A 24,790-nucleotide genomic window follows, 5' to 3' on the forward strand; every position below is an offset into this window, starting at 1 on the left:
ATATTTCCTCACAACCAGACTGTGTGTGTGCTGGAAGAAAAGAAAAAAATTCAAGTGTTAATACACAGGATAGACTCTGTAAATGGGCATGTTGCTAGCTAAATCGGGGCCCCTTTGTTTACATATCCTTAGTTTACATACTAGTTTACAGAGACTTAGCTGTGTATAAACATCAGCTTTTTTTCAGCGCACACACAGTACAGATCGTGGAAGGTATTCACTGATTTTGACAACAAGCATTCTCCAGATGAGCAGACTCCACCTTTAAGGTAGCATGTGTAGACGTTGGACAGCTGCTTTTAATAAAGTCAGAATAGTTAATCGCACGGTGGTGGAAAGCAGGAGCTGTTTTTTTTTTTTTTTTTTTAACCTTTATTTCTACAGGTAAATCCCATTGAGACCAAAGACTCTTTTACAAGGGAGACCTGTTTTCCTTTCCCACGTTACCATTCACACACACATTCATACACCGATAGCAGGCTAACTATCGACATTCACACGAGGCAAGGTGGGTGAAGTGTCTTGCCCAAGGACACAACAACCATGACACAGGAGACAGGGCGGGGATCGAACCTCCAACCCTTTGATCATCAGCCGACCCGCTCTACCAACTGAGCCACAGTCGTTAAAGGTGTCATCATCAACACAGTTTGTCTTTTTTCTTTGGAAGGTGTCTGAGCGTCTCACCCTGCCTGGTGTGGCCCTAGGCCTGGCCTGGACCCCCCTGGGTGGGGAGATATTGTTCGTGGAGGCCAGTCGGATGGAGGGAGAAGGCCAGCTCACACTCACCGGTCAGCTGGGAGACATCATGAAGGAATCCGCCCATCTGGCTATAAGCTGGCTCAGATCAAACGCTAAAACCTACCAGCTCACCAACCGTCAGTCCACTCTCATATATATATTTATTTATATATTATTGTATATATTATATATATATATATTTATTTGTTAATATATGAGTAGATTCGTATATATATATACAGGTGCATCTTATATAATTTGAATATAATAGAAAAAGTCTCCCCCCCCCTAATTTAATTCAAAAAGTAAAAGTTTCATATATTTAAGATTCAATACACATAGTGAAATATTTCATGCCTGTTTTGTTTAAATTTTTATACAGAAATGGCAACCTTCTGAAAAGAAAAAAATATAAATGTTTTGACTTGAAGTATTCTATGATATTCTAATTTTACTAGATGCACCTATACATGCGTATACAGTATAATGCGTATTTTCCTTTACACAATAATGACACAGGTATATTAGCATGCATTTAATCTCATCGTGTTTGATTAGTGGTGGGGGGTCAAGATCCGCTGGAGGGGACAGACATCCACCTCCATTTCCCAGCCGGAGCTGTCACCAAGGACGGCCCCTCTGCAGGCGTTACCATAGTAACATGCCTAGCCTCACTGTTTAGCGGCCGATTGGTCAGATCAGACGTTGCCATGACGGGAGAGATCACGCTCAGAGGCCTGGTGCTGCCTGTGAGTCATTCAGCTTGTATCTCCATTTCTTTTTTTAAATTTTCTTTATAAATCAGTGCTATTGGTCACAGTTCACGTCTGTGTGTGTTTTATAAGATCCAACCAATGACAAGTATTACAAAATGCCTTTGAATTGACGACGCAGAGTTCATTTGTTTAAAAAAATACAGTATTTTATTTGTTTCCTGAAAAATGACCGTTTTGGACGTAAAAGGTTTCCGCCCTGACAGCGATATTTAAATGTGGCCACAGTGTGAACACCCCTGATTGGTCTGTCCTTCCTCAGGTGGGCGGGATAAAAGACAAGGTGCTGGCGGCCCATAGGGCGGGAGTGAAGCGCGTCATTCTCCCCCAGCGCAATGAGAAAGACCTGGAGGAGCTCCCTGCCAACGTGAAGGCCGACCTCGACTTTGTAACCGCCAGAAACCTTGACGACGTGCTGAACGCAGCCTTCGATGGAGGGTTTCCTGGGACAACCAGCGCCCACACACACCCTCAACTGAGCAGCAAACTGTAAAATAATTCTGAGAACACACACACACAGAGGCAACTTGAAGTGCAGAAAGTGTACCTGAATAGTCTTTACGGAGGACGGAGAGTGTTGTGTTTCAGCTTGCAGGATGTACCAATGTGCAAAGCTGTAATCCTGGACATGTCATGTTTTTGATCTTTAACACCTACATTTCTATTGTGATTTTCTCATTGTTTCCTAATTGGAGATATCATTTGGGCTAGATGAAGCTATAATTGTGAGTAAAGCCAAGAAGGAGTGCAGAACAACCAGCCAACATTGTCGAAATCCTGTTCCCATCACGTATGAGAGTTTTTTCTTGACTGACTGGCTGCTTGGATCTTTATATATTCAATAGAACTGCGATATCAAATCGGAGTGGATGAGAACTTAGTAATGCCACAATACACTGCACTTGTTGATTCATCTTAATTGTTACTGTTTGAGCTTAAACTGTGAGCAAAGCAGTCTGGTCAAATGGTCTGTGAAGGGGATGAGATACCTGTAGCCTGTTGGAATGACTGTGTTTGATAACACATCGTTAGCCATTTTAACCTGATTGACTAATTCTTTCTTGTAAATGCAGATTTTTAAATGCAGTAGCTATGCAACAAGATTAACAACCAATGGCTGCAGTTAGTTTGACATCTGCGTATGTTTCAGAGCCCATACTGAGGTGTGCAAACAATTTCTGTGGACATTGTCAAAATAACTGCTATTGTACTGAAAAATTGACAAACTGCAGGAAAAACTTGTCCGACTACTATGCTTATATAATTGTGTACAGCAGTAAAAGGTAGCGCTTTCTTAATAATGTAATGTTCAGACTGAAAACCAGGCTGTATACTTTTCCTTTAACATGTAATCAGTTATTTGAATAAATAAATAAATTGTGAAGTTAATTTAATTAGCGTTTGCTTGCTGGCTGTTGAATTGCAAGCTAAGTGAAGCCACGTCAGTTTTCAGTTCTAGCCAAGCAGTCCGTTCCCTTAAGACGGATGGAAAAGCCAAAATGTTTTAATTTTGTCCCTTTGTTTTACACAAAGGCTGTATTTCTATCTTAACAGCACTGTGTTCATACAGATACACCCTGCGTTCCGAATCACATACTCTTTCTTTTTTCTATTCTACATACTACATCCGACGATAAAAATAATCTAGTTAGGATGCAGTAGGCATACTATTGGGACATACTTTTACTCTTTTATTTCATCATAACATTGCGCCTTGATCTTGCCTCTTGCTTTTATATCCGTCTCATCCCCGTTTGTTTTCATATGGAGGCTTCGTCGATGTGACGTCACTTCACGTGCGCACCGGATTGTGGGTCAGAATCGCCCAAATAGGATGCAGTTTTCAACACTAAAAATCTTGGCCGGATGAAGTAGGACATCCGGCTACTTCTAACCATCCTAAATCTGGCCACAAGAATTGGGACATCCTAAATCTTTTTTCTACATACTATATAGTAGAAAGTATGCGATTCGGAACGCAGGGTCATTTAACCCTGCACATGATTTTTGACTGATTTCAACTCAGGGGTCAAAGGTCAGGATCAAATCGTTGCCTTGCAGGTGTTCTGTAACCGTAATGTTGTACTTCAACAGCTGAGGTGGTGTAGAACAACTGGAGCACTAATTACATTTTAATTACAACAACACATCGCACTAAACCAAGTTGATATTGTCTCCTACATAACTAAAATGAATCTAAGTTGAATGAAAGATAGTTGAAATGCTGAGAAAGGGAGTGTTTTATATGCTGGGGGAGAGTTTAATACACCAGGGGATAAAACAGTCTCTGTGTGCGTTTCTTTACACAGCTGTACTCACCCTGAAGCAGAAAATAAAATCGATTTTCAACTCTGTGCCACAGATGGGAAGTTATTTTCCAATATAATTTGAAACACCAGCGTGCAGTGTTTTGTTTTCCTCCAATATTTAGACAACCATGAAGAGATTAATAGGCCTAGCAGACAATTTAGCATTTGTATAGGGCAGCCAAACAGGGGAGGAACTAAGCGTGTAAGAAAAAACAGATTTAAGCTTTCAGCACTTGATCTGATGCATGGGAGAAAGGTGCCTTTCTTGATACAAAATGTGCAAACATCTGCAGTCATACTTTCATCGCTGTTAACCTTCAGTGTGAAAGATTCATATTCAAATAACACAAAGTAAGCGTGCTCATCATTGGTCCTTTTGTGTGTTGGCTATTTGTCTTATAATTACGTTGATGACGTACCTCCAATAACTGATTCTGGCCACCTGGGGGCAGCACCAAGAAGCTGTAAACACAAACTGACATACTTTATTAAAGCTGCTATGGCAAACTTGTTAATAGCCAGTTGTGTATTTTACACATGATCCAGCAGATGTGCAACAACATTAGAATCCATGTGCACTGCAGTCGTGTTCTGGTCACCAGATGGATGTTAAAGACCTACTTCACCGGTGGGAATATGAAGGTGTATTGAACTCTTAATTTATTGTTACCAAAAAGACATTCAATACATCCGCTGTAAGTAACATTAAAGGCCGCTAATTGATGGTGGGTGAGAGGGATGGTTGACTGCAGTGGCAGGTGCATCATTAGGCAGCCATTTTTCCTCGACTTGTTTGGAGGTGACATCAGAAGAAACCTTTCAGCTTTTGGTCTTAGCACTGCAGTCTTTAGCTTTGGCTATATAAAGAGACTGTGAGGGATACTGGTACTGGCCCAGGATCAGTTGATCTGTGTTTGTGTTTGGGTGTGTGTTATTAAATGAGGCCCATGGGAGCTTCATTATTCATAGCCTGCACTGAACAAAACCTTAATGAACTGTGTGCAGGGCCGGAGAGTACAACAAGAGCACTAAACGAAACAGTTGAGGCCAGAACACACCACGCTGTAAATATCACCTTTCTGTTTAGCTGAGACTTTGCTGTCAGATAAGGGTTTTATAATCTACATATGTGGTAAGTCAACCGGTAAGGAAGAATAGCTGCCTTACAGTCTGGAATAATGTAATACATTACTAGTACATTATGCCCCAAAGGCTCATGTGTGAAAAGTGACAAGATTAGCTTGATCAGAAAAAAAATGGGCTTGATTAATGTGCTGTTCAGGAAATCCAGTTTGCCCCACAATGCAATGCACAAAGTAAAGTGGCACAGCTGCTCACAGGTAGAAAAGGTGTAAGTTGTGTTTTGTTTTTTTGATTTAAATTTGAGAGTATCTAATTCTTTGCTCTCTGGCAGTGGCGTTCAAAGGTTGAAGTCTGATTGGTGACCATCATCTCACATCTTACTATTATCATTATCAATATAAACAATAAAACGCATTGATTTCTTATTTACTGACAGCACTTTGTACTATGTTAATGAGCGTGTATAGGCCATACTGCACACGTATGTATTTGCTTTTCATATTTATTTTTCAATACAATTGAATGTTTTTAATGTATTTCTGACACTTCTTGCATCAATATTCACATTCACATTTTCATTTTCCGTTCATTCTCCACTCGTGATGGAATGATTTTTACCATCAGCCAAACATGGCAACATTACATAGACTTTATATTCCATAATCTAATGGGCCTTTAGTGTTTGAGCGACTTTTAAAATCTAAGAAATGTAAATTCTTAGATGTAATGAGGACTTCAACCTCAAGAGGCTGCTATTTAGCCTTAGACAATATTCAAAGGGTCTCTAGTCATGGTGAATCCCACAATTCTCTGGAATAGATTTTATTAGTGCTGGGTGTTCTCTCTACGTAAAGTGTAACCAGGGGCGTAGCACCAAATTCTGGGCCCCTATACAAAAAGTCCTGATGGGCCCCCTGAAAGCCGGTCTCTGAGCCAGACAACTCCACAATATAATTATTTGAGGTATGACCAAATCATTACTTTTACCAGTGTTTCCCCCAGAAAATGTCTTAGTCATGGTGGTCACTGGCCAGGGTCACAGAAGGCGCGTCACAGGAGGCGCAGCGTTTTGGGGGTATTTTGCTCAAAGATGCCAATGCGCACTATAGAAATAAACAACTGTTTATTTGAATACAAAAATACAACAGACACCTTACAGTTGTGCAATTTTGTTTGCTATGTGCAGGTAAAACTTTACGGACAGTACAAAACACAATTAAAGAAAACTTCTACTGTTTTGGTGCAATACTATGCAGACACACTATATACAAATAATAGACCATACACTTGTGTATGCACATCAAGTGCAAATTCAACTTTTTAAAGTTCCTTTATGGATGGGGGGCTGTGATTATTGTGGACAATAGGCCTACTGTGATGCGATAGCCTATAATTCATTAATGGTTATTATTAGCCTACTTGCTTGATTTCTTTTTAAATACAGAGGTTATTGGTCGTTTTGGAACATGTCTTTCCCAATTTAAAACATAAAAATAAAGCAGCATTGAAAATTCAGAAAATAAATCTTGTTGGCCTACACTAGCATGCTGTTCTACAAATAACTCAATAGTTGAAATAATAAATACAATGTGTTTTCCCCTTAAAATGTCTAAATGCATTTCAAAGACAGTAACAGTGTGGCACTTCTTTAAACTTACTGAAACTTGCAGGGGCCATCACTCTCATGTACAGTCATATGAAAAAGTTTGGGAACCCCTCTCAGCCGGCATTATAATTGACTCTGCTTTCACAAACAAAAAGCTAACTACTGGGATGTTTTCCAAACAAAGATGTTTTGAAAAGCAGTATTTGGTTGTATGAAATAAAATAAAATGTGAAAAACTGGCTGTGCAAAAATATAGGAACCCTTGTGGTTTTGTTGATTTTAATGCCTGTAACAGCATGTAAAACTGAGGACTTTAAACACAAAATTGGTTGGATTATGTTGTTAAGCCTTGAACCTCATAGCAATGTCTGTTTAATCATGAGAAAAGGTATTTTAGGTGCCTAAATGCAAGTTGCACTTCTCTTTGACTCTCTGCTGAAGTGAGACAGAATGGGATCATCAAAGCAGCTCCCAAAAGATCTGAAAAACAAAGATTATTCATTGTCATGGTTTAGGGGAAGGCTACAAGAAGCTTTCCCAAAGGTTTCAATTGTCAATTTCGACTGTAGGGAACGTTGTCAGGAAATGGAAGGACACAGGCACAGTGGCAGTTAAACCCAGGCATGGCAGACCAAGAAAAAAACAGGAGCGACATAGGTGGAGGATTTTGAGAATGGTTGCACACAACCCACAGATCACCTCCAAAGACCTGCAAGAACATCTGGCTGCAGATTGTGTATCTGTACATGGTTCAACAATTCAGCGCAATTTGCACCAAAACATCTGTATGGCCGGGTGATGAGAAGGAAGCCCTTTCTGCGCCCACGCCACAGATACAGTGGCATGGAGTATGCAAAAGCTCATTTAGACAAGCCAGCTTCATATTGGAAGAAAATGCTTTGGACTGATGAGACAAAATTAAGTTATTTGGTCTTTATAAAAAGCGCTTTGCATGGCGAAAGAAGAAAACTGCATTCCAAGAAAAACACCTGCTACCTACTGTCAAATTTGGTCATGCTGTGGCCACTTCAGGGACTGGGGCCCTGAAAGTCGATAGTCGGATGAATTCAACCCAGTTTCAACAGATTATTCAGGATAATGTTCAAGCATCAGTCACAAAGTTGAAGTTGCGCAGGGGTTGGATATTCCAACAAGACAATGACCCTTAACACAGTTCAAATTCCTGCAGAGGGAAAAGTACAATGTTCTGATATGGCCTTTGCAGTCCAATGACTTAAATATCATCGAAAATCTATGGGATGATTTGAAGCGGGCTTTCCATGCTCGGCAGCCATCACATTTAACTGAACTGGATCGCTTTAGTACAGTCATATGAAAAAGTTTGGGAACCCCTCTCAGCCGGCATTATAATTGACTCTGCTTTCACAAAAAAAATATAAAAGTGGTATGTCTTTAATTTACCAGGAACAGCTAAGTACTGGGATGTTTTCCAAACAAAGATTTTTTGAAAACCAGTATTTAGTTTTATTAAATAAAATAAAATGTGAAAAACTGTCTGTGCAAAAATATAGGAACCCTTGTGGTTTTGTTGATTTTAATGCCTGTAACAGCATGTAAAACTGATGACTTTAAACACAAAGTTGGTTGGATTATGTTGTTAAGCCTTGAACCTCATATAAAGGTCTGTTTAATCATGAGAAAATGTATTTTAGGTGCCTAAATGCAAGTTGCACTTCTCTTTGACTCTCTGCTGAAGTGAGACAGAATGGGATCATCAAAACAGCTCCCAAAAGATCTGAAAAACAAAGATTGTTCATTGTCATGGTTTAGGGGAAGGCTACAAGAAGCTTTCCCAAAGGTTTCAATTGTCAATTTCGACTGTAGGGAACGTTGTCAGGAAATGGAAGGACACAGGCATAGTGGCAGTTAAACCCAGGCATGGCAGACCAAGAAAAAAACAGGAGCGACATAGGTGGAGGATTGTGAGAATGGTTGCACACAACCCACAGATCACCTCCAAAGACCTGCAAGAACATCTGGCTGCAGATTGTGTATCTGTGCATCGTTCAACAATTCAGCGCAATTTGCAGCAAAACAAGTACTTTTTATAAAGACCAAATAACTTAATTTTTGTCTCATCAGTCCAAAGCATTTTCTTCCAATATGAAGCTGGCTTGTCTAAATGAGCTTTTGCATACTCCATGCAACTGTATCTGTGGCGTGGGCGCAGAAAGGGCTTCCTTCTCATCACCCGGCCATACAGATGTTTTGGTGCAAATTGCACTGAATTGTAGAACCATGTACAGATACACAATCTGCAGCCAGATGTTCTTGCAGGTCTTTGGAGGTGATCTTTGGGTTGTGTGCAACCATTCTCACAATCCGCCGCATATGCCGCTCTTGTACTTTTCTTGGTCTGCTAGACCTGGGTTTAACTGCAACTGTGCCTGTGTCCTTCCATTCCCTGACAACGTTCCTTACAGTAGAAATTGACAATTGAAACCTTTGGGAAAGCTTCTTGTAGCCTTCCCCTAAACCATGACAATGAATAATCTTTGTTTTTCAGATCTTTTGGGAGCTGTTTTGATGATCTCATGATTAAACAGACCTTTATATGAGGTTCAAGGCTTAACAACATAATCCAACCAATTTTGTGTTCTCAGTCCTCAGTTTTACATGCTGTTACATGCATTAAAATCAGCAAGACCACAAGGGTTCCCATATTTTTGCACAGCCAGTTTTTCACATTTTATTTAATTTCATAAAACTAAATACTGCTTTTCAAAAAATCTTTGTTTGGAAAACATCCCAGTACTTAGCTGTTCCTGGTAAATTAAAGACATACCACTTTTATCTTTTTTGTGTGAAAGCAGAGTCAATTATAATGCCGGCTGAGAGGGGTTCCCAAACTTTTTCATATGACTGTATGTAAGAATGTTCAAAATACCTACATCCAGGATCCAGACACTCATCACAGGCTACCGAAGGCGTCTAGAGGCTGTTATTTTTGCAAAAGGAGGCTCAACTAAGTACTGATGTCATTTTTCTTTTGGGGTGCCCAAATTTATGCACCAGTCAAATTTTGTTATGATGCCTATTGCATATTTTCTATTATTCCAATAAACAAAATGACACTGCTGAATTGCTTCTGTTTCCCTAAGGTATGTCATATATGTAAAGGAATTTGCTTCTTTGAAATCCCAGCTAATGATGAACAAAAATCCCCAAAATTAGAAGGGGGTTCCAAACTTTTTCATATGACTGTATTTATCAGACTTTTCTCTGCGCTTTCTCAGCTGATAGATAGGTTGAGTTGCCACAGTGATGTGGAGTCTTAAACTGTTCTAGCTTTGCCAGCACTTATTTCTGTACAGCTAAATATCCCCATAGAAACATCGCTGCGTTTATTTTCGCCACCAGTTCAATTCAATGTCGGCTTGCTCCTGCTTACTCTCCCGCATACATGCCTTAGTCATGCGCAGGCCCCTGATCTCCTTGCAAGGATCAGGGGCCTATCATGAGCCAGTCAATTATTTCTTTTTTTGGAATGGCATTGTTCAGGGCCTTCGAAGATAGGGGCCCCACATTCAGCTTAAAAAAAAAAATAAAAAAAATAAAAATCTGATGGGCCCCCCTCTGCCTTGGCCCCCCCGTGACTGTCGCACTTTCCCCCGCAGTCCGTCGGCCCTGAGTGTAACACCTGCATAATATATTAAAAATAAAAACCCGAAGCTGTAATATTACAGTGTTCATATGTGGCTTTTTTATGATGCACAAAGTGCATATGTTCACTGTATGTCTGTCACATGAGTTAACTGCAGACACACCCAGTCTCAGTTAAACCCCAGTATTAGGGCTCCCTCTTTGGGTTCAACATTCCCCTCTCACCACAAACACACATTTCTACTATATGGTGAATGGGGGGACTTAACCTATAACATAATTACCCAGAGGCCCTTGGGGCGTAGTGTACTGACAGCATGCCCCTCCCCCCCACACACACACAGTTCATACTGTAGTATGCCCTTACGTCAGCTAGCATTAGGTGTGGTCCATAGAGACTGGCTGGACCCCTATGACCACATGATGGAAGGCAAGGGGTGGGGGAGCAACCATCATGTCTGGATTTGTCTTGAACCCCAATTCAAGTTAAGTTCAGATGACACTGTCAGGATAGGACATGTGTATCTTTGTCCCCCGAGGCTTCGTGAGAAATATGATGTTGATAGAGTGAAATTTGAGAAAGTTTTGGTTAAAAACATGTTTTTCACTTTATGCTAATTAGCAGAAAATATTTCCAGGCGGATTTATATGGTCCCAGAGGCTTTTTTGTAGAGCACCCTCAAGTGTACCTGTGTGAGAAATTTAAAGTGAATCGGACTTACGGTGTGAGGGGCGTGGCCTCTCAAACTTTTGCCCCCAGACCCCCCCCTTCATGGGTTTAGTTTTCTGACAAACATTACAATGGATACTAACATGATTTGGGCATTTGGGATTATAAATCATCTTTGAATTGGTTGTACAGCATAACACATGCTATTCATTCAGGTGTGCGATGGCCACCCCACTCTAGCTCTGTGGCCCACCTTAGCCACCCCAGTCAAAATGTCCTGGAAACGCCACTGGTCCAGCGGCTAAATACAATCTTCCACTAGAATCGTGCACTGTGCGATAAAAGCATGAAACTTTGCATGTAGCTAGAATATGGCAATACTAATAATTTTAGCTATAGTGCCAAGCTGGATTCGACTCCTGCGGTCTGTGGAGGCCATTTTCCAAAATGGTCGCCAAATCGCACGCTTGTACCTAAAAACCTTCATATCTCTGGGACTGATGGTCATAGAAACCTATTTTTTGTGTCTAGTTGTAGGTTTTTCAGTCCATAGATTCGAATAAACATAAACTGTTTAGAGACCCTTTGAATAATATGTTCATTGTTTCATGAAGACGACTTCGGATTAAGGTAGCGAGAATAGGCAAAATTTGTGTTGATCATGATATCGAAATTTCTCATATAATTCTTGATAAACATATAGTGTTATCATACATATTGACATTACAAATAAGTATAACTAATAATAATTACTTAATGAATTGATTTTAAAGAACATAGATGCAACCAATTGGCGGCCATTTTTGACATTCTCCACCAAACTGATGCTTTCACCTAAAAACCTTCATACCTCCGGATCTGTTGGTGATAGTTGGCATGGTCTCATTGTAAAAATATCAGGATACTATGGTATAATCATTTTTTTAATAATGAGGAAAAAGGGCCAACAATTACTAAAATATACATGGATAAAGAGATGTTTAATGATTGTGAAGAGTGTTTAACCTGTGCTACTGCATGAGCTGTAGGGTGTGTTCATGTTCAGAGTGCGTACGCCCAACCTGACAGGAAGAAGCAATATTATAGAGTTAGACATGTACTGCTAAACTAAATATTTGTGTAGGTGTGTGCATGTGAGTGAGTGAGTGAGTGTGTGGGAGAAAGACAAAGTGAGTGAGTGTGTGTGTGTGTGTGTGTGTCGGTCTGTCTGTCGGTGTATGTGGAGGCTCAAGCCTGTTACATACTCTGCGAGAAGAAAGAACAAACCCTGCGTTCCAATACCCGTTCTATCTACTATTTACTGTAGTATGGCAGAAAAAAGATTTAAGATGTCCTGATTCTTGTGGCCAGAATTAGGATGGTTAGAAAGACCCGGATGTCTACTACATCCGCCCGATATTTTTATCCTGCATTCGGAATCGCATACTCTTTCTTTTTTCTATTCTACATACTACATCTGACTATAAAAATAATCTAGTTAGGATGCAGTAGGCATACAATTGGGACATACTTTTACTTATTTATTTCATCATAACATTGCACCTTGATCTTGCCTCTTGCTTTTATATCCGTCGCATCCCTGTTTGTTTTCATATGGAGGCTCCGTTGATGTGACGTCACTTCAGGTGCGCACTGGATTATGGGTCAGAATCGCCCAAATAGGATGCTGATTTCAACACTAAAAATCTCGATCAGATGTAGTCGACATCCGGGTCATCCTAAAACATCATGATCACACACACAGTACTGAGCAGAGGCACAGTGGGAAACTAACTGTCCTGCTCATAACAATATCAGTACTTAGCTTCCTTCTGACCGGGACCTCTTGTGCTGCTCTGTACAGACAGACTTTTTTTTTTTTTTTTTTTAAAAAGGTAGAGTCAGCGATTCTGCAGAACACTTGTCAAAATCAGTGAATACAGTATTTCCTCATGATCCAGTACCTCTCCATACGGTGTTTGTGTGCGCTGAGAAAGAAAAAGAACAGTGTTAATACACAGTCTAGGCTCTGTAAAAAGGGAATATTGTTAGCTACGGTGGGCCCCCTTGTTCACATAGAAGTTTACAGAGCCTAGGCTGTGTATTAACACCAGATTTTCTGTCAACGAAGACAGAGTACGGACAGGTAGCAGATTGTGAGGAGATATTCACTGATTGTCAAAAAGTGATTTTGACAAATGTTCTCCAGAGTCGCTGACTCCACCTTTAACCACAGTCGGAGACAATTAAAACAGATTGTTCATGTTGAGTACATTTCCCCTGCTCATTAAACATTTGCTGCAAAGCTGATTTAGGAGAAGAAAATACATCTTGCATTGTTGACATCTACAGGATTGCTTTTGCATGCGCATTGGTATGTTTTGAATGTTGCCAATTAACTTCCAACCATATTGTGAACAGTCAAAATTGTAATACTCATTAGGCACACTGCTCCATTGTACGACTTGAGATTAAAAGCTACATAGTTACCTCCAAGTATATATCAGTGTTGAAAGAAGAAAACACAGCCGTGACCCCTGAGGCCTGCAACGGAAAAAAGAAACAAATGGCTCCAGGTATGAAAAAGATAGATTTATTTAATGACAAATTAAAACAGAAACAAGTGTCAAGGAGTTGAAAGGAGAGCAGTGACATTACTGAGACACTCCACATGAAGAGAAAGGGAGAGATGATTGGCTTGACCTCCCTCCCTCCTCAGACAATAAAAAAAAGAAAAAGAAAAGACTTACCACACAAACAAGAGGACGGAGAGACAAATAGATGAGGAAAAAAACAAACCTTCAGGAGAACAACACAACTTGCTTTTTCAACTACAAACACTGAAGTTTAGCCACAAGTTTTTACAACTGCCTTTTAATTTTTTGTTTTTTTTTAAAAGTCATTACAAAAAATGATAATTTTGATAATCTCCATTTAATAATAACAATAGCAACATTTTGTAACGGTAGAAACGGTCCCTCATTCCTGGTTGGGTGAACAGTCAATCAGTGTTTGAGGCCGACACTGGCAGACAGAGAGCGAGATGGAAGCAGAGGAGAAATCAAAACGACGAGCGGGAGGGGTAGGAGAGTGAGCAGGCTTGTTTTTGCCACATGTCCATCTTGCATACACACACACACACACACACACACACACACAAACACATTCGATCATACAAACACAAATATCAGGAGTTATTAACTCTCATACAAAAAAAAACGAAATTAATTCAAATGAAACAACAGACATAAGAAAGGAACCCAACATAAAACTGTGACAACTGAAATGCGTTTTTTTTCCTTGTTCAGAAAAACACAAAATAGACCCCCCCCCCCCGAGCCAAGGACCCTGCAACAACACAATTCTTCCACTATTACACCTGCACACACAGCCTGTAATGCAAAGGACAGGCGTGTGTTTTGTGTGTGTTTATGTGTTTGCGTGCGTGTGAGAGAACTCCACTGTTGTGTTCACTCAATGAACATAAAAAATTAAATAAAAAAAACTCCAGGTTTGATGTATCTTGAGGGGCCTTCTTGTATCCATACAGTATGAGAGTAGGGTCTGGTCTAATAGAACCATCAACGACGACAGTTTAACTATTTCAAAAGCTCCCAACGCACAATCTTTAGCCTTAGTGTGGAACGGCATGGAAACCAGAAGAGTCCGTACGGATGTTGTTTAGACTGAGGTTCCTTCACCGCATTCCCAGGGCATATATGGTTGGTGCCCTATGGTAATTGGTTGATACACCATCCAGGTCTGTGTGGGTGAAGGTTCTAGTCCCGGTCCCATGGATAGCCCACTTCAGTCAAGGTGTGAAGATATATAACACCAAATCTCCCAAAAAGAAAACTTCATGGGCTCTGGGTTCCAGTTTGAGTTAGCTCATACTTGAAGACGTCCAGCCACCACTGTAGTTTGTAGCCCTACAAGCAACCGGACCGGTCCAATCCGGTGGAGGTGTGTGACGGGTGAATGAGGTTGGATTAGGAACAGCAGGGAATGGTGGGCGACAAAGCTTAGATAGCTACCAGTCACTGACCAGGAGTCTGTTGAAATAATAGCTTGAGCCCGCCCCCTCGTGGGACCCACTCAAGCCTCCTCCGAGTGTAGTGTGTTGTGAAATGTGTGAGGATGACTGAGGGGAAGAGGAGATAAAGAGACACTTTAAAAAAATAAAGAGTGAGACCACTTGAAAGAGACGACAGTTTGACGGAACAGCTTCTCAAGTTTTGGGTCCGCCGTGTTTATGACCAATAGAATGGGGCGAGACTGCCATGTGCGTGCACCAGTCTCACATATATACGTTGTTTTGTGTTTTACAAGTCTATAGACCATCACTACTAAAGCAATGTCCTTGTGTTTATCTAGTCCTCCACTCACTCATCCATCCATCCGTCCGTCCGTCCGTTCATCCATCCATCTCACCCCCTGGGGCCTCTCCACGGCTGCCTGGTCAGACAGTCTTTTTATAGTTCCACATCTCAAGGGGGGTGAGGCAGAAAAGGGGGGGTGGTGTGAGGTCACAACTGATTTGACCCGCCTCCCCCCTTAACAAAATGCCCGCCACATGACAAATCTTTTAACTTTTTTTTAATCCTCTTCTTTCTCTTGGAAAAAAAGTTTGTTTCCTTTTTAGCACATGGAGATGGTGACGTTGATGCCCAGGTTGCCGTTCTCGGCGAAGAGCTGTGCGATGGACGTGTCGAACACCAGACAGTCGCTGTTCATGATGGCGGTGGCGATGCCCTCGTGGATGGAGCGCGGCGTGGCCTCCCAGGTCAGGCGGCGCCGGTGCCCGTTGAGCTCCAGCCGGTAGGCGAAATTCTCCGCCTGCTTGCGCGTGCCGATCAGTTGCACTATGGCAAAGAACTGCTGGTGACCGTCGTACTTCTCCTGCTTCTCCAGCACCAGCATGAAGTGGAAGCCGAAGCACGACTGCATCATCACCCAGTCCACCGCACCCGGCAGGTTGATGTCTGTGGCCAGGAACACTATGTCCTCCCCCTAGTGGACACACACACACACACACACACACACACACACACACACACGGTTTAGTCAGCATTTCTTCAATTCTCTAAACTTGAGAAGAATACATTTTCAGGGTACCCCCAGGGATCCCCAAATGAAATATAAGACTTTAATACCACTTCAAATGAAAAGTAATGCAAACGTCAAGGCCATACATGTACTTGTAGGAAGGATATAATAATATAAAGGCACTTTAAATAACCTTTATTATAAACTTATTTAGTGTAACAATACATTTGTGAAGTGTGTGTGTATACCTCTTATTTGTCACCTAAGTATTTATAAGGATATGTTCGGTTTGCATTAGCAGTAACTAATGTACGCGCTACAGAAGAAGCCAATCAATCGGCTGGCCAGTTAAGTGGTGCACCTCTGAACTAAAGCAATCCAGTGATTAACCCATTGATGCCGACTGACGCAACATTGTAGCTCCTGCCGGCTGCTGCGTAGCGCAGCATTGTTGTTTTATCAAATTGTCATGGTGCATGAAGCATAGAATGCACTGTCATTGGTTCAAATACACATGAGGTGGGTTTTGTTGATTTTTTTTAAATCACACGACCACCCAAATGTTGTGTGGTTTGCCGAAAATCACGTCCATCAAAAAAATAAAATAAAAAATAAAATAAAATAAGCCGGCTGTGTGTTCACTTGATCGGCGATAGTGTATTACAGAACAGTTAGTGGCGATCGTAGCGCAGAATCAAGGTCTACTGTAGGCTACTGACGAAATTCACACAACACATTTCTATTCATTAACAATATTTCTGAATTTATATTTTGCTGCTCCAACTCAAATTCAGCCCAGCCAGGCGATAGTTAAGTTTCAGTTTCGTTTTCATCTGTGTTATCCAGCCGTTTGGACCAGGGCTCCCGACAGCAGGAGTCATTCTGCGTTCCAGTTGTACTGGGAAGTCGGATTTATGGTGCCAAAATTGTGAACTAAATTATAAAATAAAGCTATCTCTTCCTCCCTCTATCTGTCTATCTTTCTCTCTGACTACAGTGACTACTATCCATGCTAAAAGGAAGCAGGATTATAACCTCATTTAGCACATTATTTTTTAATATTTTATATAATTTATTAATCCCCCCCATCTAATTGACGATTTTTAGAAAAATGTGTTGGTATGTAAGTGCTAAGGGAGCATGTTTAAATAAAACCTGTGAACCTTACCTTTTAAATGTATTTTATATCATGTTTCTATGTGCTACACAGGCTTAGATATTAAGGTTTTGGTAGACTTGACAATTTGTACTATTTTTTCAGAAAACCCTCAGGAGATAAGGACATGTATCCTAGATTGCCATAGTCATCAATGGGTTAAGTCGTGGACTGCATAAAGCTCTCACAAGAGATACACTAAACAATGGTTTAAATCAAAGCAGCAGAGGCTTGGACACACACGCCCCTAGTGTGGGTTAATTAAAAAAAACAGTGCATCTTCATTTCCCATTATGCAACTAGAGCTTTTCTTAGACCTGCCAAGCCTGCTAAACACCCACATCTTGTAAACACTTCTGATTTGTAGTAATACATTTGTAGTCCAAACGCCCATGCAGATGACATCAGTTATTTTCTCTAAAATAAACAAAACTCATCCAGACCCTCAAAAAAACATTTTTCACTGACCGAGGGCTCCTTATGGCAACTAATCTGACTCTGGTGTGTACGAATCAGTGGACAGAACCTTTCACTTTACATTTGAATCATCCCCATGTTGACTCATTCTTGGCAGACAGTGCTTGAATTAAATTGAAAGGGAAACGGGGTTACGTTTGGAAGACTAAGGTGTTGTTTTGGAAATAGTAAACACTGGTAGAAGCATTAACTTGTGGCTGGGCCTTGGCAAATAAAAAGCAAAACTACCAAGATGAACAAAACATCCACTTTATAGAATACATTTCCTAAAATAACATCTCATTTAGTTTAAAGCAATGCGTTTGTCCATTGTTTCCGGACCAATGGGGTACTACACCCAGGATGGCAGGTTGAATAGCAACATGTCCACAATACAAACAGTTGCTAATTACTGAAAATGAAATGTCATCGACATTTTCAGTGGAGTCAAAGGCTTGCTTGTGTGAGGCTGCTCCTGTTTTTAACCACACCCATGATGTAATGGAACAGACCCTTTTCCCTTTCAGTGTGTTGAAAAGCTTTACCAGGGTACCCCCAGGGATCTCCAAGTTAAATTTAAGACTTTTTAAATACCTTTTGAATGCCACTTGAAATGAAATGTAATGATCGCGTCATGATGGTCTGACCTGCAGTGTGGTGATGGACTTGTGCTGGTGCATCAGGTGGGGCATGACTGCGTCCAGTGACCCCTGCCACTTGCAGGAGGCTCCGGGACAGGGGCAGGAGTACGGCCTGAACTCACACAGCTCCTCGTGCTCCGTCTTGTCGGTGTGGGGCAGGGTGACCTCGCAGCCCGACGACGCGTACTTGCAGGGGAAGAGCACCGAGTTGGCCACCTTCTCCATGGCCAGGTTCCTGATGGAGCCCAGGGGCCCTCGACAGGTGGGGCAGCACGTGAGCTTGGGCCGGCAGTTGGAGCATACCTGGGAAAGACGACACAGACAAAGAAATGAGTTGGTGTCTTTTCCACCCCAGCGAGACGTTCTTCTCTTAAGAGGGGTAAGGAGAGGATCCTGAAAGACATTCAAAGCTGCTAAGCACCTAAGATTTGTTAGCATAGTGTCTCTCGTTTCGAGGACCCTGATTGGCTGATGTTGATTACTATGCATTCAACTTTATGCAGGAGTAGCACAATACATATCAAACTTTAAAATGTCATTTAAATGGTAGACTCAGTATGACATGTAAGCAGTAGAGCATACTTTCCAGGCTGGAGCGTACATACCAGGTGTCCGGACTGGCACTGCAGGATGGGGGGGAGCACATAGTCAAAGCATACAGGGCACTCAAACAGGCTGGCCAGGTCACTGTTGGAGGCAGTGGTGCCCGACAGGGTGGGCACGCGCTGGGAGGGGGGGCACTTGGAGGTTCCTGTGGGCAGTGCGGTGGCAGTCTGGCGACTCATTTCTGATAAAGGGAGAGAGACCGTTTCAGACATTGCATTATATAACCACTGGATAGATTTTGTTGTTCACACAAACCTTTATAAATGTTTATTCACATAACTGTAGGCTATTGATAACAGAACACTTAAATTTGACTACTTAAACGCTCCCCTAGACAGAGCTGTCTTCAGTGACGTAACTCGTCCCACCCCCAATCCTAGATGCTACTTGGTGAACCAAAACATCCAGCGTTAATACATAGCCTAGGCTCTGTAAACGGGCAATTTGATAGTTACAGTGGTCCGCTATTGTTAACATACCCTTTTACAGAGCCTAGGCTGAGTATTAACACCATATTGTTCACACAGTACAGACACGTAGCGGATCGTGAGGAGATATTCACTGATTTGGACAAAAAGTGAAAATCAATCATTCACACTATTATCCCATTATCCAAACAACTTCCCTGCCTTACAGACACAATCAGTGTTATTGAGTGGAAAAGTCATCCTACTACATTTCAAAATGTAGTGAGACAGCTGTAGGTTATATAATAGTCACTACAGTGCTCCAAACCAGTGTGCCTGTTGCCCTTGGCAGTTTAGACACTGCTTACTGGCATTTGGAGCATACAGGCCATTTATGGCGCTATGTGAGGAATGAGCAGAGACCATGTCAGCATCCTCACTGTCACTGCCTGACAGTGCTCCCATAGTCTGAGCCTACAACAGGTCTATAATGGTCCCAGCAAAAAGTCAGAGCTGCACAGTGCTTCTTGGTTACATATAAGACAAATAAACGCCAGACACAGTAAAGTGAACTCAGATGTGGTGGGTGTGTGTGTAGCTGCTGTTTCCTATCGTGCTGTGCAGTTGCCTTGGCAACCCATTTGTGGTTAAGTAAGGGATGGCCTGTGGAGCAGAGAAAAAGAGAGGGAAGAGAGGAGTAGAGTAAAAATCATGGGGCAGGGGAATAGGTATGTGTTAAAGAGGGGGGTGGGGGGAAATGAGACAGTAAAGTTTAGAATAAAATATAGCCAGTACAACAGAGGTGGACAGAAAGGGCTGAAAACGTTACAGCAAAATGGAAGATTAGGATGAGTTGAGAGGACAATGTAAGAGAAAAGGAATGAACAATGGGGAAATGAGCAAAGAGTGGACACAGGAGTGGGGTTTTGTGGATAGAACAGGACAGGAAGACAAAGGATGTCAGGTCATTTTCTGGGTTTGGTTGGAATGACTGTGCATGCCTGTGCCTCTGCTACCTGGACTAGTTGGTCCTTTTTAATAGTCCTTCCCACAGACAGACAGGCTAAGAACAGAGAAGAGAGGATGTGCAGAGAGCAAGGAGGATAGTACTGTTGTGTGGGAGGTGAGCACAAGAGAATCGGGCGATGAGAAAACGCAGCAATATGTAGACTCAACAGCTGGGAAATTAACACCCACGAGAAAAGTGCTGCCAAAGCTTTAGTCATGGCTCCTCTATTTGTCTAACCCAGCAGCCAATTCAACTGTTTCATAAGGTGTTAACTAGAAACATACTGATTAGTCAGGAAACATAATTGGTGGTCTTATGAGATCTTTCAGTGGCATCTTTTCACCCTCAACATGCATGTGCATCAGGATCTTTGTGGTTAATGAAACATTCAAATCCTCCATATTGGTTCAAAGGGAATGTTTTTTTTCTTTCTTCTTTTGACCTCGTGTTTAAGACATGATGATGAATACTTCTATCATTTAGAGTTTACCTTTTGAAAAAAAAAAAAAAAAAAAAAAGAGAGAAAGCATCGTAAGTTCAATTTGAGTTTTCTGGAGGAAAAAAGCACTATAAAAGCTTACAATTCATTTCAGCGCTTTTTAGATTTCAGTGATTCGTGACAGAAGGTTTTGGGTCCGCCCAATAACCACAAATACCAAATGGGATGCTTTTATCTACATCATCGGTACTCGCATAAGCTTTCCATATAAGTCAAGCATGGTAGCATGACATCTGCTGGGGTTAAGCTTCTCTGCATGCACACACATGCAGAGGAAAAACTGGACCCAATGACAGCATTAGCTAGCTGTAGTTGTGCCTGCCGACTTGTAAACACATCTGCTGTGATGCAGATAATTCCCAAGCAGCTATAAATAGAACGTCTCTTAGCTGGCTAGCATGCTAGCAGCAGCACTAAATGCAGTTGGATCAAATTAGCTCAGGACAGTCGCATTCAGCTAGGCCAAAGCCAGGGTCACAGTCAGCTAGCATGCAATAAATAACAACGGTGTAGCTCTGCACAAGCAGTCACTGTTTTGGCAAACATAGCTTGAACAACAATGCTTTGAACAGAATTGGTGGCAAAGAGTCATTTGATAGGTCGCTTCATGAGCGTTTATACAACTGGTTGGAAAAAAAATATGGTGTTAATTAATGCACAGCCTAGGCTCCGTAAACTGGGATGTAAACAAAGGGGGCCCACCGTAGCTAGAAACATGCCAGTTTACAGAACCTAGGCTGTGTATTAACAATGGATTTATTTTCAGTGCACACACAGTACCGACAGGTAGCGGATCGCGAGGAGAGATTCACAAATTTTGACAAAGTGATTTTGACAACACGCATTCTCCAGAATCGCTAACAACATATCAACTAGTCATTTTTGGAGTAGAGGATTTCCTCCAGGTCTCAGTGTGTGTGTGTGTGTGTGTGTGTGTGTGTGTGTGTGTGTGTGTGTGTGTGTGTGTGTGTGTGTGTGTGTGTGTGTGTGTGTGTGTGTGTGTGTGTGTGTGTGTGTGTGTGTGTGTGTGTGTGTGTGTGTGTGTGTGTGTGTGTGTGTGTGTGTGTGTGTGTGTGTGTGTGTGTGTGTGTGTGTGTGTGTGTGTGTGTGTGTGTGTGTGTGTGTGTGTGTGTGTGTGTGTGTGTGTGTGTGTGTGTGTGTGTGTGTGTGTGTGTGTGTGTGTGTGTGTGTGTGTGTGTGTGTGTGTGTGTGTGTGTGTGTGTGTGTGTGTGTGTGTGTGTGTGTGTGTGTGTGTGTGTGTGTGTGTGTGTGTGTGTGTGTGTGTGTGTGTGTGTGTGTGTGTGTGTGTGTGTCAGGCTAACAGAAACACTGCAGTGTCATCTCATGATCGCTAGAGATAAGTGTCAATGAAGGTCAGAGTGAAACTTCCATGTGTCAATCTAGTCACTGGCTGCAAGCATGATGTCCTTTTAACTGTAGCAAAAAAAGTGGAAAGTAGGTGAAAGTAGCCCACAACACACCAATGGGTTACAGCTAATACAACAGGATGAATACTGACTGCAGCTCAGTCAGCAGAATTACTGGAGGCCTAAACATACTTTACTGAAATAGAGCAACACTGGACCTCATCCAGGAGGCCAGGAGAAGGGGCAGGATTTGTATTGTGAGAGTTGAGAAATGTTTAAGCTGCCACACCCAATCCCAGTATGAGTGAATTTGACATTCATTTGAGTTATTTGAATTATGGGGTTTCATTGGTTTACACGCAATATTATTATATTGTGATTTAAATACAGAGATCAGTAGTCAGTTTCACTTGTGCACAGCAATTTTGGAAAATGAAAGTTAGGTTGTTAATGAGACAGACAGACAGACAGACAGACAGACAGACACACACACAGAGTGTGTAGACTTAGCATCCCTTGTTTAGTTGGCACATGCTGGGCTAAAAGGTAAGTCTGACAAGAGAGGCCCAGTGCCCATTTGTGATTATCAGGTGATTTAGAAAAGGCTTTACTGTCTCAATTAACAGTTTACAAGACCCTGGGAGACAGAAAGAGAGAGTCAGCTGACCGGATAGAGGGAAGGCTATGTTCTACTGCTCTGTCAAGGAGGCTGAGGGAGGGATGATGGACAGAGAGAAGGAAAGAAACAAACAATGACAGGGCACAGAGGCCTCCCTGTACAGTCAGAGCAACATAACAGCAGAAGGACTAGGAAACTCTTTGTGTTTAGTCTCACGTTCTAACAAAAAGGCTAAATAAAAAGCTAGTAGCAGACAGACAGAGGGATCGTGTTGCAGGCCTCTCTCTCTCTGTCTCTGTGAGAAAAATAAACAGCGGAGCAAACTGGCAGCGCCAAATCCTCAAACAGGAAACGAGTGAAAAGGCTGCTGGAATCATTGTCATCAAACACAATAGCAGATGGACATGATTGATGGACAGACGGAGAGAGGATGGAAAGAACACCAACACAAGAGTGAATAAACCCACCTTCGTCCATAAGATTTCCAAATAAGGCCTTCGTCTTCTCTGGAAATGTGGGGACCTCTGAAAAGAGAGAGGGGGAGAGAAGAAAAGAAACGGAAGGTAAACAAACATGACTTTGAGGCAAGGTGCTAGAATATATAGGATGGGAATCATAACAAATCCCACAACAACAGTATCCCAACAATAACAATACAGCTAGCTACATACGCAGTGGTACATAAAGATATTGATGCACTGGTGGCCATGGTCTTGTCCTTTCCAACTGTGGGTATCACACATGCTCAAGTCAGTTCCCGTATGAAGTCGATCTGATCGATATAATGAAACAGTCAAATGTAAGGTTTACAGTGGCCACATCCGCTGTCTAAACAGGAAGACCACTTGCATAGACTAAGCACTTTTCATTCATGGCATTTAGACCACTTACTGCGCTGCTAATGCAATGTGGATTATTACACTAGACTTCTACAATTATCGATCCCAACTGTGCATTACGTTTTCCCAGTACTTTCAATTTATATTTAATAAAGCAGATACAGGTCCATCCGTGAGTTTAAGTCTGTGGCTCATAACTACTGTGTCAGGTTCATAATATGCTGATGCAAAAAGCCCTTCCCACAAAGCTCTGCCAGCTGGCCCATCTCTGTTCACCAACACACTGATACGCATTTTCTGAACTCTCACTTTACATAAGTCTTCATCATAATTTTTGATTTATACAGGAGATTTTGCTCAGGTGTGCTTATTACCGTTTACCACAACTGCCATGGAGTCAGCGATCCTCGAGAAAGCTGTCAAAATATATTTTTTTGTCAAAATCAGTGAATATCTTTTTCCGGATTCCCTACCCATTCGGGGGGGTGTGTGTGTGTGTGTGTGTGTGTGTGTGTGTGTGTGTGTGTTAGGGCTTTGACTTTTACCCAAAAATCATATTCCAAGTTTGTTTGTTTAGTAATATTCGAATATTTTTTAAATAATATTTTGACCATTAAAGCAGCTCCAAGTAACATTTAAATATCTTTTAAACAGCCTCATGTTTCCTCTTATAATCATAATTTACCTTTAACAGCAAACGAGACCATCAGTGCAAAGAAAGACGTTTTTATATAGTTTTTATTACTGCTTTTGGTCTGGTCACACACCCAGTCCGATTTTCGGTTCGCTCGTTCAGGCTCTATGGTCACATATCTGTATTGGTCGCAGATTTCAGTGTGGCGCAGCAACGCGATTTGAGAAGCCTATCCCTCCAGGTGAGGGAAGGGGAGCGGAAGCCTTGTTTGAGACAGTTATTTGTCGTCATAATGACTGATAACGGGGCTGAACCAACAAAGAAAAAAGAGAGAATGCAATGAAAGCTAAAAGGGAGAGTGATATAGGCTACGGGCGGGACGAGGGCGTTGCCAAGCAACGTATATACACAATTTCAAGGGAGCGAACTACACTGCAGTGTTTACTCCTAAATGAATGAGCGGTAGCCTACTAAAACAAAGTTTAATTTGCCTCACCATCATCAGATGACCATTATTCATCTAACAACAAACACATTACCTCATCGTGATCCATACTAACTGCCGTCTCTCGTTCATTCGCTTTGTGTGAGGACACGGAATCTTTCAGCTCTGTGAGAGGTGAAACTGCATCAACTCATTGCAATCAGGTGTGTGTAGCACTGACTGGCATTAGTTGATGCTGTGTCACTAACCACTCTCACGGAGTCGAAAAGAGTCCGGTGCCC

At 41.7% G+C, this 24,790-nt stretch overlaps 2 protein-coding genes across 3 annotated transcripts in view; one reads left to right on the forward strand and one right to left on the reverse strand.

Moving 5' to 3' along the window:
- The window catches only part of lonp2 (lon peptidase 2, peroxisomal), a 25,069-nt gene extending 22,161 nt beyond the window's left edge, over positions 1–2,908 (forward strand). Inside the window, exons 15-17 of the mRNA XM_080028315.1 lie at positions 671–878; positions 1,300–1,490; positions 1,777–2,908. Coding sequence (XP_079884441.1) covers positions 671–878; positions 1,300–1,490; positions 1,777–2,007 — 630 coding nt within the window. The 3' untranslated portion in view covers positions 2,008–2,908. The remainder of the gene's footprint in view (positions 1–670; positions 879–1,299; positions 1,491–1,776) is intronic.
- Positions 2,909–13,356: 10,448 nt separating this feature from the next.
- Positions 13,357–24,790, reverse strand: part of siah1 (siah E3 ubiquitin protein ligase 1) — a 28,620-nt gene continuing 17,186 nt past the window's right edge. For both annotated transcript variants that reach the window (XM_080028126.1, XM_080028125.1), the window contains exons 2-5: positions 23,059–23,115; positions 18,690–18,871; positions 18,091–18,387; positions 13,357–15,795 (exon numbers count right to left, since the gene is read on the reverse strand). In XM_080028126.1, the coding sequence (XP_079884252.1) occupies positions 15,424–15,795; positions 18,091–18,387; positions 18,690–18,871; positions 23,059–23,115 (908 nt within the window). In that variant the 3' untranslated portion in view covers positions 13,357–15,423. The remainder of the gene's footprint in view (positions 15,796–18,090; positions 18,388–18,689; positions 18,872–23,058; positions 23,116–24,790) is intronic.

This window comes from Ammodytes marinus (genome assembly GCF_949987685.1).
Source record: "Ammodytes marinus genome assembly, chromosome: 5".
Lineage (NCBI taxonomy): Eukaryota > Metazoa > Chordata > Actinopteri > Uranoscopiformes > Ammodytidae > Ammodytes > Ammodytes marinus.